Genomic DNA, 16,471 nt, shown 5'->3' with positions numbered 1-16,471 from the left:
ACTTCTTGCTTTTTTGATGCTAGAAATTTTGATGGGGGAATTTAGCATTCTGTAACTTTAGTTCCCCTGTAACATGTATTTAATATGTATTGTTTCCATTTTTGAGATAAGAAGCACAAAGTCACATGAATTCATAACTTTGAGATAAAAAGTCACGAATGCATGATATTATCTCATAATTGCAAGGTAAAAGATTCCATAATTGCAAGATCAATTTTGTGATGCATCACAGAAACAAGCTTTCTTACTTTATATTTACAGTATATTTACTGAGTACTGATTTTGCCTGTGTGTGTATGTGTGTATAATGGTTTTGTTTGGATGTAACAGGGCTACAGGCAAAAAGACTACTTCATAGCGACGCAAGGTCCTTTACTCCACACGGTGGAAGATTTCTGGAGGATGGTCTGGGAATGGAAGTGCCACTCCATAGTCATGCTGACAGAACTCCAAGAGAGAGAACAGGTACACACACACACACACACACACACACACACACACACACACACACACAGAAAAATAAACACTTTCTTTCTATCCTTGTTTGTGAAGACCTACCACTGACATAAAGGAATGAATACAATGCGAGACCTAAACTTAACTCTAACATTAACCTGAGTAACCAAAATGAAACCTTTTGAAAGTTTTAGTTTCTTTTAAAATAAAATTAGTAGTTTTTAGTTTTCCTTTTGGGAACCATGCAGATGTCCCCACAAGGTCAAAAAATGATGTCAGATATTTCTTAAATAAAAATGTATTTTGTTCTAACAATATAATGTTAAATATTAAAGTGTGTGTGTGTGTGTGTGTGTGTGTGTGTGTGTGTGTGTGTGTGTGTGTGTTTTGCAGGATAAATGTTGTCAGTACTGGCCCACAGAAGACTCTGTGAAATATGGGGACTACACAGTGGAAATCAAAGCTGATACTCAGTGTGATGACACGTTTAGCCTCAGAGACCTGGTACTCACACATGGCCCGGTGGGTGTTTGTGCACATGTGCATGTCTGTGTGTGTGTGAAAGAAATCTGAAGGTTGTATACAGTTAATTCAATGCAAATGTATGCATTATATACAGTCATGTGAAAATATAACTACACCCCATGGAAATTGTTGGCTCTTTTGACATATTTGGATAAGCAAACATTTGGTCATCTTTGAAACAGTGCCTATTAATGAAGTTGGTATACGTGAACAAAACCACAAGGAAAATTAGCTTTTTCAATCATTTATTCAGCAGAAATATCAATAGATGTGATATTTGTCTGTGGAAAAAGTAAGTACACACTTGGACTCAGAAGCTAGTATTGCCCCATTTAGCAGAAATAACTTCTTGTAGGCATTTTGTATAATTGTCCACCAGTCTCTGATATCGGCTTGCTGGAATTTTTGACCACTCGTCCATACAATATTATTTCAGTTGCAAGATGTTTGAGGGTTTTCTCATGTATGGCCCATTTAAAATCTCCCCACAACATTTCAATGGGATTAAAATCTGGACATTGACTAGGTCAGTCCATAACCCTCCATTTCTTATTTTTGAGCCATTCCTTGATGGATTTGCTAGTGTGCCTAGGATCATTATACTGTTGAAAGGTCCACTTTCTGTTCAACTTTAACTTTTGGACCGATGGCCTTACATTATCTTCATGCACTCTTTGATAGGATGCAGAATACATAGTTGAATCAATGAATGTAAGATGTCCGGTCCCAGAGGCAGCGAAGCAACCCCAAACTATAACATTTCCACCACCGTGCTTCATAGTTGGTATGAGGTGCTTCTCCTGAAAAACTGTCTTTGGTCTGCGCCAGCATGTCTACTGTAACTGTGGCCAAACAACTCTATCTTTGATTCGTCTGTCCAGAGCACATTATTCCAAAAGGCCTGGTCTTTTTTGCAAAGGCTTTTTCCTGGCACGCCTTCTAGGCAGGTAAAATTTGTGCAATCTCTTTTTAATTGTAGATGCACTTTGACACCAACAGCTGCAAGACGTACTAGCAGATCCTGTGATTAAATTTTGGGGTTCTTGGAGACTTTTTGCATCAGACCGTCTGCTCTTGCCAGACTCATAGGCATCCACAACCTTTTTCCTGAATGCTTTACAGAATTCTTTAGATCTTGGCATGAGGAAACCACACTCCTCAATAACAAAGGGAACACCAGACACTAGATATGAGAGAGGTATAAATAAGACAGGTCCCACCTGTACTCCCTATGCAGGTTCTGATCACTGGCACCCAATCTTGAACACCTGATTCAAATGATATGGATTTGACAATGGAGTGAAATGTAAAGGTGTACTTACTTTTTCCATGATGTTTAGTTAATCTCAGCTCTAACGTGAGTTATTTTGTGTTGAGCAGGAGAAGGAGACACGATTTGTCCGTCACTTCCACTTTCACGGCTGGCCGGAGATTGGAATTCCGGCGGAGGGGAAGGGAATGATCGACATCATTGCTGCGGTGCAGAAACAGCAACAGCAATCAGGCAACCACCCCATCGTCGTACACTGCAGGTAACACACAGGCAACACACACACACACACATACACACTTCCGTTAATGGCCACTTTATCTAGTACTGTGTAACGACCTCTTTTTGTCTACCAGAAACTTTCTGTCACAGATTTGGTGACTGTCGACTGAGTCATACGAGGGGGGATCCAAAAATTCCCAGAATTGTAAAAAACAAGCAAATAAAAAACTAGTATTATAAAACTTACAGCATTTCTCCTTTAATCCCCTTTAAAGTACTTTTTGCTTGTGATGTGATATACTTGTCCCATTGTTTCTCCCATTCCTGGAAACATTTCCTGTAGTCATCTTTTGTCCTCATGTTTACAGCCTCATGTTTTTTTTTTCTCTTTCTTTCTGGATTTCCTCCACGGTGGTAAATCTTTTCCCCTTCAGTCTCATTTTTAATTTCGGGAACAAAAAGTCGCAAGGAGTGAGATCTGGCGAATACAGGGGATGTGAAGTGATAACTACACTGTTTCTGGTTAAAAACTCAGTGTGTGGAGGTGCATTGTCGTTGTGCAAGATCCAGTTACAGGTGCACCATTTCTCCGGACGTTTTTTTCGCCACTTGGGAGACTGACTCACCAGACTATGATAATAATGATAATGAGTCTTTATTGGTCACAGATGCATTACAGCACAGTGAAATTCTTTCCTTCACACGTTAGGAGGTTGGGGTTAGAGCACTGGGTCAGCCATGATTCAGCACCCCTGGAGCAGAGAGGGTTGAGGGCAAGCTGACAATGGCAGATTGACAGTGCTGGGGCGCGAACCCCCCACCTTTTCCGATCAGTAAATCAGAGCCTTAACCGCCAAGCCACCACTGCCCCTTAAAGCATATACCCACTATAAGCATATACTACACAGTGGCAAAATCTGCAACTACATCAAGTGCGCGTGCCACGTTCAAATTCCAGGAATTTTTGGGTCCCCCTCGTATTTATGAAATCAGCATGACAGGTGTGTGTTTTGTAATTTGTAATATGGCACATTATCCTACTGGAAATATCCAGAAAATAAGGCTACGGCAATATTTGGAGTCGGTGACTTAAGTCGGCCATGTTTACAGAATACAGAAACATTATCCGTGTTCAGGCACCTGCTTAGTGGGTGCTTAACTTGAATTTCTGGGCAGCTTATTCAAATTACCTGCATACCGATCATGCCTTTTCAACATGCCAATTTTTTCTTCAGTAAAGCTCTTGTGACAGAAGTAATTCAGATCTAGGTCACCAAGTTAGACATTGACAAATTTGATTCTCAACTTGTTTACATTGGAAAAATATGTTGTTTCTTCAGTACCATGATGCAGCACCTAATAATACAGATGCATATTACACAGGACTAGATAACGTGCACATGCACGACACTGTAAAATAAGTGTAGAGATATACAATAAAAATGCACAGGACAAAGTACAAGGCTAGATACAACAGTATTTGGATGTAAACATGGCAGCAGATGAATGAAAAAATGCCTTTAATGTATTGCCCTACATGCAAAATATATCTGATTTCTTTAAACTTAGATATAAATATACCTCACATTCTTAAAATTATTTCCCAAAGATAAATATATGCTTTTACTGTTTGTTAGTTGTTTTTTTTTTTTTTTACATCATATATTTAGTGTTGCAATTTGGTGTTACCTATTGCACTGATTGATGTTACTGCATTTTAAAATGAACATGCTTATCTTTATTGATTAATGCTGCATTTGACTTACCTCAGACGTGGGAGTTTGGAACTCATCATTTTCAAAATGTGTGTGTTTGAGCTGCAAAGTGAGGGGGAAAAAACATGGACACCTCCATGTTCATATTTCTGTTAGCAACCGTGATGAGTGATGTATATTTTCCTCCTAAAAACAGCAATCTGTATAGTCTGAGTTATAGATTTAACAAGCTGAAATGTCTGTATGTCGATTGCTCTAAAGCAAATACTAGTTCAGCATAACTTATGTAAAGTAAATAAGTGCTACGTTGTTTACTGTGCAGTGAGCCAGTGAGCAGCCATGTTGAGTTGACGTCACTTTCTGAACTTGGGGTTGAGGAAACCTTCCTGAGTTTCTGAGTAGGGGGCGTATCAAGTCAAATTTCAGTTGTCGAATGATCAATGGTTTATGCAAGATGATGTGTTTATGTTTCTGTATGCATTAATTGTAAGTTTATATTTGTGTGTGTGTGTGTGTGTGTGTGTGTGTGTGTAGTGCTGGAGCGGGTCGGACCGGTACGTTTATTGCCCTCAGTAATATTCTGGAGCGTGTGAAGGCAGAGGGCCTGCTGGACGTCTTTCAGACTGTGAAGAGTTTGCGAATGCAGCGGCCACACATGGTGCAGACTGTGGTATGTACTAAACCTCGTATGTACTAAGAATCACCCTTTAGGAGACAGTCAACCCCCCCCCCCACACACACACACACCTTCCCCACCCCACCCCACCCCACCCCAGTATAACAGTAATTCACAAAGCATTTTAGAGATAAAACCTGTGAAAACCTAGGGGTAGACCCTCGAAGTCACTAACAGCAAATCACAATAAACTCTGAAATGTCCCATCACAATGAAAAATAAATAAATAAATAAATAAATAAATAAATAAATAAATGTGCCTCTGATACTGTATGAAAAATGTAAATGCTCACATCAAAAATCTTTTAGAGATTTAAAAATTGCAAAGTCATAGTCACACGACAGAATACTCAGTAAATTGTTACATTAATTACACGTGAAATAAAATACCACTTTCTGTCACTAAAATACAAGTATAGGCTAAGCTGACATTTTGTGGTTGTGTATGAGATCAGAAACACGTTTGCTGCGTCCCAATTCCAGTACTTATACAATGCACTAAAAGTATTTACTCTTTTTGTGAAGAAAAAGTACACACATTTGAGTGTGTAGCAAAAGAGTATGCAAGTACTGGGACATACTAACGCATCATGTAACGAACGAGAATGTTGTTGCCTAGTTACGCACACTGTCGTTGTAAACAGACTTCTTGGTGCATTTAAGCTTTTCTTCTTTCATAATTCCTTATATAATTGATATGTTATGTAATAGAATTGACCATTCCCTTAATTTATTTTTCCACATTTTATTTACACCTCTCTAAAATACGTATCACAGACGTTACACAGGTTGAATTCGGCAAAGCAAACCATCACAAAACTCCTCCTGCCTCGCACAAAGAGTTGAGTTAATGTTAGCCAGAAATAGTACACCATCCGGGTGCCTTTGGGATACCAATTTCAGCATACTATGATTTGGGACCTAATGCTAATCTCGGACTCAGTCGTTGATGTCATTCATGAAACATGACATCATTCATAGCAACAGGGTTAACCCCTTCCTCTTAGTTATGGAACTCCTTTATAGATTCCTCTAAGCAGTTATGAACAGGTTTTAAGAAGAAACTTTACCTACAAAACATTTACTTACAGTAGGAGAACTCAGTGGCAAGATAAGAATCTTTGTGAACTCAGCCCCAAAATGTTCTGTAACTGTGTACTGTATATGCTCTGATCACAGGGATAGCAGCTCTGACATACAGTATATAATGGTCATTATTATTCTCTCTTTCTTTGTAGGAACAATATGATTTTTGCTACAGAGTGGTACAGGACTTTGTCGACATTTTCTCAGACTATGCCAATTTCAAATGATCAAATTTGCCTTAAATGTTTCTGTTCAGTGTTTTTTTATGCCAGTTGGTCAGGAATTTACACCCATAACTGGATAAAAAATTAGCTTCTATTTTGCTATGCACTTGTCCTCTAAAAATCATATCTGTCTGTAATATAATGTCATATACTAAAGCTATACAATGGTTTGTAACTGTAAGTATGTTCTATGTCTTTCACACCTCATGGTATCATTCCATCCAGGTGTTTTAAACACAGTTTGGATTTTGTTCAATGACTAAACAGTTTCATGTTTTTTTTTTTTTTTAACCTGTGTAAAATTTGTAAAGCTGTAGGTATTGTAAATGTATTTATGTATTATTGCTTACAGTCCATTCTTACATATTTGAAACTGTTTATGTTGATTTTTGAACTTTTATTTATTTAGACGTGATGTCATCCATATTAAGACGACTGACATCAGTGGTGTCCTTTTTTTTAAATGTTTATTTTTCTTTTTCTTTAAAATCTAACAAATGCAACCATGAATAAGTTTCAACAAATACCTTCAAAACTCAGTGAAGTCTATCTTGTGGAAAAAAAAAAAGACAAAAAAAAAAAAAACCACAGAAAGAGAGACAGATTTTGTATCAGAATTTGTATCAGGAAAGATTTCACAGTCGGTGAGACCGGCCCATTTTTCATTCGCACCCTGAAAGCAGCAGCAGCAGCGTCAGCAGCATTTCTTCAACACAACTGATCGTTTTGTAAGGAGTAAGGCTGATGGATCCTAACTGTCCGAAGGTTGAAAAAGCTGCATGGGCTTTCAAAGCACACTGATTATTGATCACTGCACAATGCCAAGGATATACAAATGAAATGGGCTATTAAAGAATGATATATACAATTTCCGCTGTGTGATTAATTTTTTTCTTCTTCTGAGGCTATTACAACAGTGCAGTCACAGCGCATGAATGTTTTAGAGAAGTTTAAAAGAAAAGAGGAAATACTGAACTTGCAATGCAAAACACTTAAAGATACATTTCTCCATTTCGATTGAGTATAAAACTCGCATTAAAAATGCCTTGATTTTATTTCACAGATTAGCTGTTGTACGTTTACAAGTACATATAAACTCCCAACTATTACTGAATTTCAGTTATACCACGGCTCTGTTGAATTCTCAAATCTGATTGGTCAGAAGGTTGGGATTAATTTTCTATAACAGCAGCTCTGTCTGTAGTACTATAACAGGAGCTCTGTCTATAGTACTATAAAAGCAGCTTTATCTAGTACTATAACAGGAGCTCTGTCTGTAGTACTAAAACAGCAGCTGTCTGTAGTTCTATAACAGCAGCTCTGTCCGTAGTACTATAACAGGTATAAAACATAGAAGCTGGTGACAGAGCATGTTTATAGCTCCTATAATGTAAGAGAGAACAGGGACTAACTTGTTTAATGAATGTTCCTTAATATTAAATGTAAATATAGGTTTAAAAAAAAAAAAAAAAAAAAAAAAAAAAAAAAAAAAAAAAGTGTGTCACATCACACCTCCATGTCATTATTTTTCTACATACAGCATGATCTGTTGTTTTATTCCTTACACACAGTGTTAAAAGAAGAATCAGCACGATGTGAAGAGGTGACCAAGAGTTCACCTGTTACGACAGGGGAGTATAGGCAGAAGCAGATCAGCGTCTTTATTATACACGTAAATCAAATAAACAAGGAAAACGCGGCCTCCACAGGAAAACGAGAAACTGGAATCGAGGCAGGAAACTGAACAGGACATGTCAACAAGACCGCTTAGCATGCGCCGCGCATTCACACTCATTCAACATAACTAACGTAAATACGGCGCGAAGTGCATAGCAACACGAGGGGTTTAAATAATCAACATACTTAAACTAAAATGCAGACACCTGGAGTAAATTAAGACAAACCCTCGAACATAAACCAATGTCTAAACAGAAGGAAAACCAACACAAACAAGAGGCGTGTGAGAGTCTCGTGCACGCGCGCTCTCTGCAGCAGTCTTTGCGCTTCGACACCGCAGCGCCCTCTGCCGGCGGGAGCGTAACATCACCCCTATATTGTATGCAGTAAATGCAGTTTCCCGTCCTAAAATAAATACAATAAATAAATAACTCACTCACACTGCTAATTCAATTCAAGTGTGCATTTAAAGGATTAAAAAAAAAATCAGTTCAGATGAACTAAGTTGCCCTGTTGGTGTTTTGGTAAATGGTAAATAAATGGCGCACTTATATTGCGCTTTTATCCAAAGCGCTTTACACTGGTTCTCATTCACCCGTTCACACACACTCACACACCAATGGTAGCAGAGCTGCCATGCAAGGCGTTAACTTGCCATCGGGAGCAACTTGGCTTTCAGTGTCTTGCCCAAGGACACTTCGGCATGTGGTGTCACGTGGTCCAGGAATCGAAGCGTTGAACCCTACAATTAGTGGACAACCCTCTCTACCACCTGAACCACAGCCGCCCTGTTTGTACATGATTTAATGTGGGTTTGGTGGTTGCAACTGGTTCGGTCAATTTCTCATATACACTATATTTACAATTCTTAAAATGCTAAGTTAATCACACAGTTTTCTATAGTCAAGACTACTTCCCTTGGTTCGCTGCAGAGACTATCTACTACTACATTATCTAGCTATGCTTATTAAATGAGACATTATTTGAGGAAGTTCAGTTTAGAGAGTAAGGTCACTCAGCTGTAATGGGTGAAAAGCCATTGTTGTAGCCGTTGTCAAGTGTCTTTAATCGAGAAATCACATTTACATTTATTCATTTAGCAGGCGCTTTTATCCAAATTGTAAAGTGTTTTATACAAATGAGGAAATCACCAAACTGTGCTGGAATCTGACCTCCAGGACAGCAGTTAATAATCCCTATTCTAGTTGTACAATGTGTGCATTATACAAACTTAAACATTTCCACTGGAAAATAACTGCAGTGGTTTCCCTTGTCACCTCCAAATTAGTTCATCAGGTGGAAAGAGCAGAATTAAACATAATTTTCACTTCCCTCTTGCAACCATATGAGTTCACCACTAGGTGTCAGTATTAAGTTGAAATAATTTTTAGTCAGCTCTACCGTTTGTGCAGTTATTGCTTGTCTTCAACATACTTTATTTGATCCAATACTACTACTACTACTACTACTACTACTACTACTACTACTACTAATAATAATAAATGTGTAAAGCAGTTATTTTAACCTTTTCTTTTCTTTTTTCTTTTCCCCCAGAATCAGCATTTTCACTGAAAATAAAATTACGAAGCTAGAGGGATCAACATAAAAGCATGCACCAATGCTAGTTTTACTTTCCTCTACATGTGATCAAGACAAATTCTTTTTTGTATTTCTTATTTCATACAGAAGTATTAAACACTGCAGGAGGTTAAGATGAAACCATGGATTCATTCCCAAGCACATCCTAATGGAATTGGGCATTTGAGACGAAGCTTTGCCAGCACCATTTACGAACAGGGGCAACATTCAAATCCACTCATAAGCAATTGTAGATATGAACTAATATATCTCTCGCCTTAGATGTGCACTGAGTTCTGTCTTTAACAAAGCACTGTGGGGTTTACACAAACATTATGCATACGGTTACATTTGGAACTTGTATGTCTTTGAGTGTGTAATGTCTCTATTTATTCTTTTGTGATTTTTACATTCAGGCACTGACAGCAGAGACAGAATTGAATCCAAATACAAAGCTGAGTACTAAGGGCTTTGTTTGAAAGCCTAGTTACAGAACGATAACCATATAATTATAAATAAGGACCACACAATACTAATAAATAAGCAATAAAACATTGTGCTGTTATAGGAAAATAATCAGCATGATGGTGTGATGTTAGCACTCTGTCCTGAAGATAGTGTCCTAAAGATCCATGGTGTAAACCTTATCAACCAGTACAAACCTCTGACACACAAGACTTCCATAAATACAGAAAGCTTCACCATAGCATCAATAATATATATATATTTTTTTGTGTGCAAAATATCACAGTTTAAAAGTAATTAATTATTATCCTTAGATTATATGGAGCGGCCTGGTGAATGAGCTTTTACTATAGAAATCATAACCGATTAAATCAAGCACATTTTAACCTGTTAATTGAAATACAGCTAGAGCTACCACCCAAGCTGCCATTTTAGAATTCAACAGTATTATAAAGTATGATAAGTCTAACCTTTTATATATTTATAGTTACGTTTAAGGTTGTGAAAGTCCCCAAAATAAGTTAAAAATAACTTATAACAACTATAAACAATCATTCCCTCTACAACTTTTCTGTTTTTCTCTCTTCAGGTTAATAAAACAGAACAAAACAAAACACAGCTTATTTGATTACTAATACACCCACAACCTTCCATCCTATAGTTACAGATTTTCCTCTGACAGTTAAAAAGTGCTGACACTGGAGACTCCTTATAAAAGAGCTCACAAAATGTCTCCTCTCAAAATAAATAAAAAAAATAACTTTTTGGGGAAACACCACAACACACATTTCTTTTGTTTAATTCACAATACGAGTCCCTATGAGTTAGCTATAAAAACATATTAACGTATGAGAATGAGTGTATTAATATCCAATCATCCGTTTTTTCATAACACTTATCCTACACAGGGACACCTGGAGTCTATCCCAGGATACATTAAGCCTATCCACATGATACCCTGCCTCGAGAAGTTGCTCGAGGAGGATGTGACTGGGGAGAACATTCAAACCCCCAACCCTGGAAGTGTGTGGCACACGTGCTAACCACTAAACCACTGTGCTCCTCTGTTGTGCATTAAAATAAACCTGTGATTTGAATTACAGCCAGCACTACTGTCCGAGCTGCTGTTCCTGAAAGTTAATAAACACCTTCTGACCAGTCAGATTCAAGACTTCAACACTGCTGTGGTGTAAATAGTAATAAATGATATAAACCATAACAACTATAACATTTTTGATTGTAGTTGATCCTGATCTCATCACTATATGTGATGTTTCTTGTGCATGCAGTTTATCATGCAATCCGGCATGTGAATTGATCAATCTCACAACCCTGCAGTGATATACTATACAGATATAGATAACCAGGCCATTTGTAGCACATGTATGCAATCATTTCTCTCAGTGTTTCTATGTTTGTGTGTTGTGTGTATGTGTGTGTGAGAGAAAGGCTTTACAGAACTCACCAGTCAGCCAGTTTATTAAGTTGCTGCTATAATTTGGTGTTCAGTAGGAGGTTTTGCTTGTAGGTCGTGTGCCGGCTGAATGCGTCCCCTGCCACCAGACCCTGCTTCATTAAAGCATGCCTGTAATTGCTGCACTCCAACACAAAACGCCTTGTGTCTGTACATTTGCAAATTTAATTTAACCTTATCCTCTCCTTCCCAGACCCCTTGTGTATCTCCATTTTGTTTACCACAAATTAAACTTGCCCTGATTGTTTACCGTCTGTGGAGTCTCACCACATTTTCTATAACGCTCATTTCTTTATTTTAATAATCGCAGAGCTGGGAATCACGTATATGCGGTGCTCATCTGCATGAAAATTGTACAATTAACTTTTGATTAAGCAGCTTGTTCGGGTCCCCCCCCCCACCTTTCTCTCTCTCTCTCTCTCTCTCTCTCTCTCTCTCTCTCTCTCTCTCTCTCCCTTTGCTGTTTCCCCTCATGTGCAGCGGTGTAATGGCTAGTCTGAATTTTAATAAATACCTTTAAATTAGGAGCAGCCCTTCCTTTGAGTGGCGACAATGTGAGTGTGTTGAATAAGCTCGGGGAAAGAACAATAGCACAAGCTGCCGGTTTGGGGTGTCATCTTTAAATATGCAGAGATGAAAGCCTTGTGATTTGCCCATCAAAACAAATAAGAAAAGAAGCCACTAATTCTGATGGCAAAGTGTCAAGTGCTTTTGCAATGTGGAACCTCCCCCATCACTGAAACACACACACACACACACACACTCAGACTTCTCCCTCCTTCTGCACTGTTAATGATGCACGGCATTGCTGATGAGCATAAATGTGTGTGCGTGTTTGTGTTTGTATTATAGGACGTGGGATTCCAGCTTCACTGATTTTCTTGCATCATGCCATACACACTTATCTCTAAGTCTGACTACAATTAGAAGGAACAAAAGCTATAGAATGACTTTTTCATCATCCCAAGGCTCTCTCTAGCACCAGCTGAGTGAGATAAAGGTGTTGGGAGCAAGGGGAAGCTCTCTCCAGACCTTGAGCGAGGCTGCAGCCTTCGATTACACTCGAACCCTTTATACTAGTATCTGTAACACGCCACACACACGGAAAGGTCGGACTTTTATTTGACCCAGGGAATAGTATCTTCACACTTTTTTTTGAAAGATAAACTCTTTTGTAGTGTCTGACAATGGAGGAGGGATTTCGAATATCTTTTTGAACAGCATTGTAAACATGTTGAATGACATTGTGTTTTTTATTGTATTAGAAACCAGAACTGATTATTTTTAAAAAAAAAAGCTGAATAATGTCTTTTTGTGTGTATGTATGCATATATGTATAGTGAGTATAAGTATGTGAGTATTTATTATATAATCTTTGAATACATCTGTATATCTAGCTATCCATCCATTCATCTATCCATCCATCTACTTATCCATCCATATATCGACCAATATAATCCATCAATCCATCCATCCGTCCACATATCCACCAATATAATCTATCCATTCATTTATCCATCCATATAATCTATTCATATATCCAACCATCCATCCCTATATCCATTCACGTATCCATCCATGCCTATATCCATTCATATATATCCATCCATCCATCCATCCACTTATCCGTCCATATATCCACCAATATAATCCATATATCCATCCATCCATCCATCCATCCATCCATCCATCCATCCATATAATCTATCCATATATCAAACCATCCATCCCTATATCCATTCACATGTCCATCCATCCCTATATCTATCCCTATATCTATCCCTATATCCATCCCTATATCCATCCCTATATCCATCCCTATATCCATTCATATATCCATCCATCCATCCATCCATCCATCCATCGATATATGCACACATATATCCACTAATCCATTCATCCATTCCTAAAACCATTTGTATATCCATCCACCTGTATATCCATCCCCATATATCCAGCCATCCATTCATGCATATATCCATCAATATGTCCATCCATCCTTCCATCCTTCCATCCTTCCAACTTGAGTGATTGTAAAATTAGAGTAGAGTTGATATGAATAGCTGAGTAACTGATACAGAGCATCTGGAGCTCTTTGTTTCATATATGACAGCTTCAGACACTTCAGACTTCGAGCTGCGTCTCTTTTAGAAGCTGCGCAGATGTGGTTTTGGTGTGGCTTTCTGCAATGTTTTCATTGAGTGAAAAGAAGAAGAAGGGGGAAAATGTTACAATAAAAGAAGTACGAATTGTCAGCTCTGAAGATGCAGCTTGCTCCACAGGGGAAAAGCAGAGAACGCAATTGGCAAGAGATGTTTCAGAGAGAGAGAGAGAGAGAGAGAGAGAGAGAGAGAGAGAGAGAGAGAGAGAGAGAGAGAGAGAGGGTAACAGGACGAAAGCTGAAGGAAAGATGAAACGAGTAGAATGCTTTTTTCCCCCTTCACTGATGGCTGGCAACAAGGCCTGAATGGCGGTAAAAGAGGAATATGTGATAGGTCATGTGTTGTATAATGAAAGAAGCTGAGACAGGAGACAAGTTGGAAGGCAAGGTGATTCCGATCCTCAGGGGGCTGTGCTCCAGTATTCACAGAGATGAAGAGAGAGAAAGAGAGAGGGGAAAAAACCAAGACACTGGGTTGATCTATGGTTTATAAACTGACCAAAATAATTAGCATTCAAATTAGATTTGAGGACTCAACTTGACAGAGGAGGAGACAAGAAGCTGGCATTCGGCACAGCGCTTATTCCCACGACTGTCCTGTCTTCACACACACACACACACACACACACACACACACACACACACACACACACACACACACACACACACACACACACACACACACACACACACACACACACACACGACTTTTTTTTGTCTTTTTATAATTTATTTTTCTTTATTTAAGAAACTAATGGTGCTTTGCATGCAATATGACATTCAGGTACATCTGTTTTCTTTCTTTCTTTCTTTTTTACCTTTATCTACTTTGATAAATCCAGCAAAATGTTTAATACGCCTTACTATGAGAAGTTATTAATAAAAGTATACAAGATGTTAGAATAAAAGTGTAAGAATCACATGAAATCATCACACATATTGCATAAGATTGGATTTGTTATAAACAAACAAACAAACAAACAAACAAACAAACAAACAAACAAATAAATAAAAGGCCACCGGGATGTTTTCTTACTCAATGCTGACACTGTGCACTTGCAGCATCCTCATAAGGAAGAGAAAGAAAGAGACTGAGAGAGAGACTCTTGGGCTGCTGTCCAGGCCCTGCTAAGAGGGCATTGTTCAAACACAAGAGCCGAGGTCCTGGGAGGGAGATATGGCGGATTTAGCGCAGGGACTGGTGGTGCAGCTGGAGAGGGGAGAAGAGGATTGAGGGGAAGAGAAGATTAGCGATGTCGGCCCTGGAAGACTCCACATCAGGGCCCCTCCTCAACTTTATCTCCTTACGCATGACAGCGGCAACAAAGAGAACAGTGCTAATACTCAGGGCCATGAAGCAGAACCTGTAGAACCCACAGCCTTGCTCTATCTCTCTCTCTCTCTCTCTCTCTCTCTCTCTCTCTCTCTCTCTCTCTCTCTCTCTCTCTCTCTCTCTCTCTCTCTCTTTCTCTCTGTCACATGTCTGAGCAGACAGCTCCTCTGGGAGCCACCAGGGCAGAGGATGCGGAGGGAAAGAGGAACTTTGATGTAAGCTTGTAATCGTGGAGCTGCAGCCTTGATTGCGGCCTGACAAACAGCAAACAAAAGCATGTCAGTCAAAAGTGCAAAAACAAACAAAATATAAAAACAGGGGCCAACGCCAGCGAACGACACTTCAAAAGCGAACACTGTCAAAGTTGCATCTGCGTCTACAAGGAGGAAATAATTGTCTCTTTGTTCTGTAGATTTGCTGCTCCTGCTGAAAAGAAATCAAACAACAAGTAAATCATAGCTGAGAGACATTTGTAAATAAGTGCAATTGTGCTTGAAGCTCACAAAGACAGTCAGAATGTAACACTGCTAGCTTCTCTGAAACATTCCTGCTATCAGTTTTATTTTCATTTGAAAGTTGAAAGTAAGGCCAAGTCTAATGTGTGTCTAATAATTAATTAATGACACTACTTATAAATTTAAAATGAATATTTGATGTTTAAAGATTAAATATATAATGATTGTAGTCATCTCATCACAGTTTAATTGCACCCCCCCCCCACCCACCCACTGAATCATGCGTGAAACATTGTTCTTATTTTTAAGACAAAACACTAAATGATGATTTTGCTCTTTTGATCAACAAAATCTTGTTAAAAATAAACAAAACAAATACAAATTTCAAAACAAGCAAGGGTGAAGTATTTGGATTTTGTTAAAAAATGAAGCTGTAAAAGAAGAGGACAAGCTCTGACACCATTTCTAATGCAAACCTTCAGAACACGTGACTGAGTCTGGCAAGTTGTTATGAATTTGCAGGTATGAGACCGTATTGGTGATGTGAGAAAAAAGAATGTAAAATTAAAGTTAGTATATATCACAACTCTCATGTATTTCCACTTTTACTAAAAAAGCTAAACCAAGATTAAGATAATAAATTCAATGTTGTTAAAATGTTAGTAACATAAAATAAGACTGACATTTTAGAGTATATATATATATATATATATATATATATATATATATATATATATATATATATATATATATAGAGAGAGAGAGAGAGAGAGAGAGAGAGAGAGAATAAATATGTGTGTGTGTGTGTATATATATATATATATATATATATATATATATATATATATATATATATATATATATATATATATATATATATATATATATATATATTCCCTCTTTGGGAAAAACAAAGCAAACAAACAAACAAACAAAAAAAAAACCCAGCAAACAACAACAAATGGAGATGATCATCTTAGGAAGAAACTGGAAATCCATCTTAAAGACTCTGTAAAATTACTGTATGTTATAAAGAGTTGAAACCAGAGACGAGCGTTAAACAGTCGCAGAGTTATTATTTTTTTTTGTGATTGTTGCAGCCCCAAACGCTTGATTTTGCTGTGGCTTTTTTCAAAATTTATGATGCACTTTGT

General features: G+C 38.0%; 1 protein-coding gene across 3 annotated transcripts in view; it reads left to right on the top strand.

Moving 5' to 3' along the window:
- The window catches only part of ptprea (protein tyrosine phosphatase receptor type Ea), an 89,690-nt gene extending 82,648 nt beyond the window's left edge, over nucleotides 1–7,042 (top strand). For all 3 annotated transcript variants that reach the window (XM_017484109.3, XM_017484111.3, XM_017484112.3), the window contains 5 exons: nucleotides 331–465; nucleotides 850–978; nucleotides 2,362–2,513; nucleotides 4,723–4,858; nucleotides 6,103–7,042. In XM_017484109.3, the coding sequence (XP_017339598.1) occupies nucleotides 331–465; nucleotides 850–978; nucleotides 2,362–2,513; nucleotides 4,723–4,858; nucleotides 6,103–6,177 (627 nt within the window). In that variant the 3' untranslated portion in view covers nucleotides 6,178–7,042. The remainder of the gene's footprint in view (nucleotides 1–330; nucleotides 466–849; nucleotides 979–2,361; nucleotides 2,514–4,722; nucleotides 4,859–6,102) is intronic.
- Nucleotides 7,043–16,471: the final 9,429 nt, after the last annotated feature.

Source organism: Ictalurus punctatus, chromosome 13, assembly GCF_001660625.3.
Source record: "Ictalurus punctatus breed USDA103 chromosome 13, Coco_2.0, whole genome shotgun sequence".
In the NCBI taxonomy this organism is placed as follows: Eukaryota; Metazoa; Chordata; class Actinopteri; order Siluriformes; family Ictaluridae; genus Ictalurus; species Ictalurus punctatus.
Note: the sequence above shows the minus strand (reverse complement) of the source record. Positions and strands in the feature narration are given on the sequence as shown.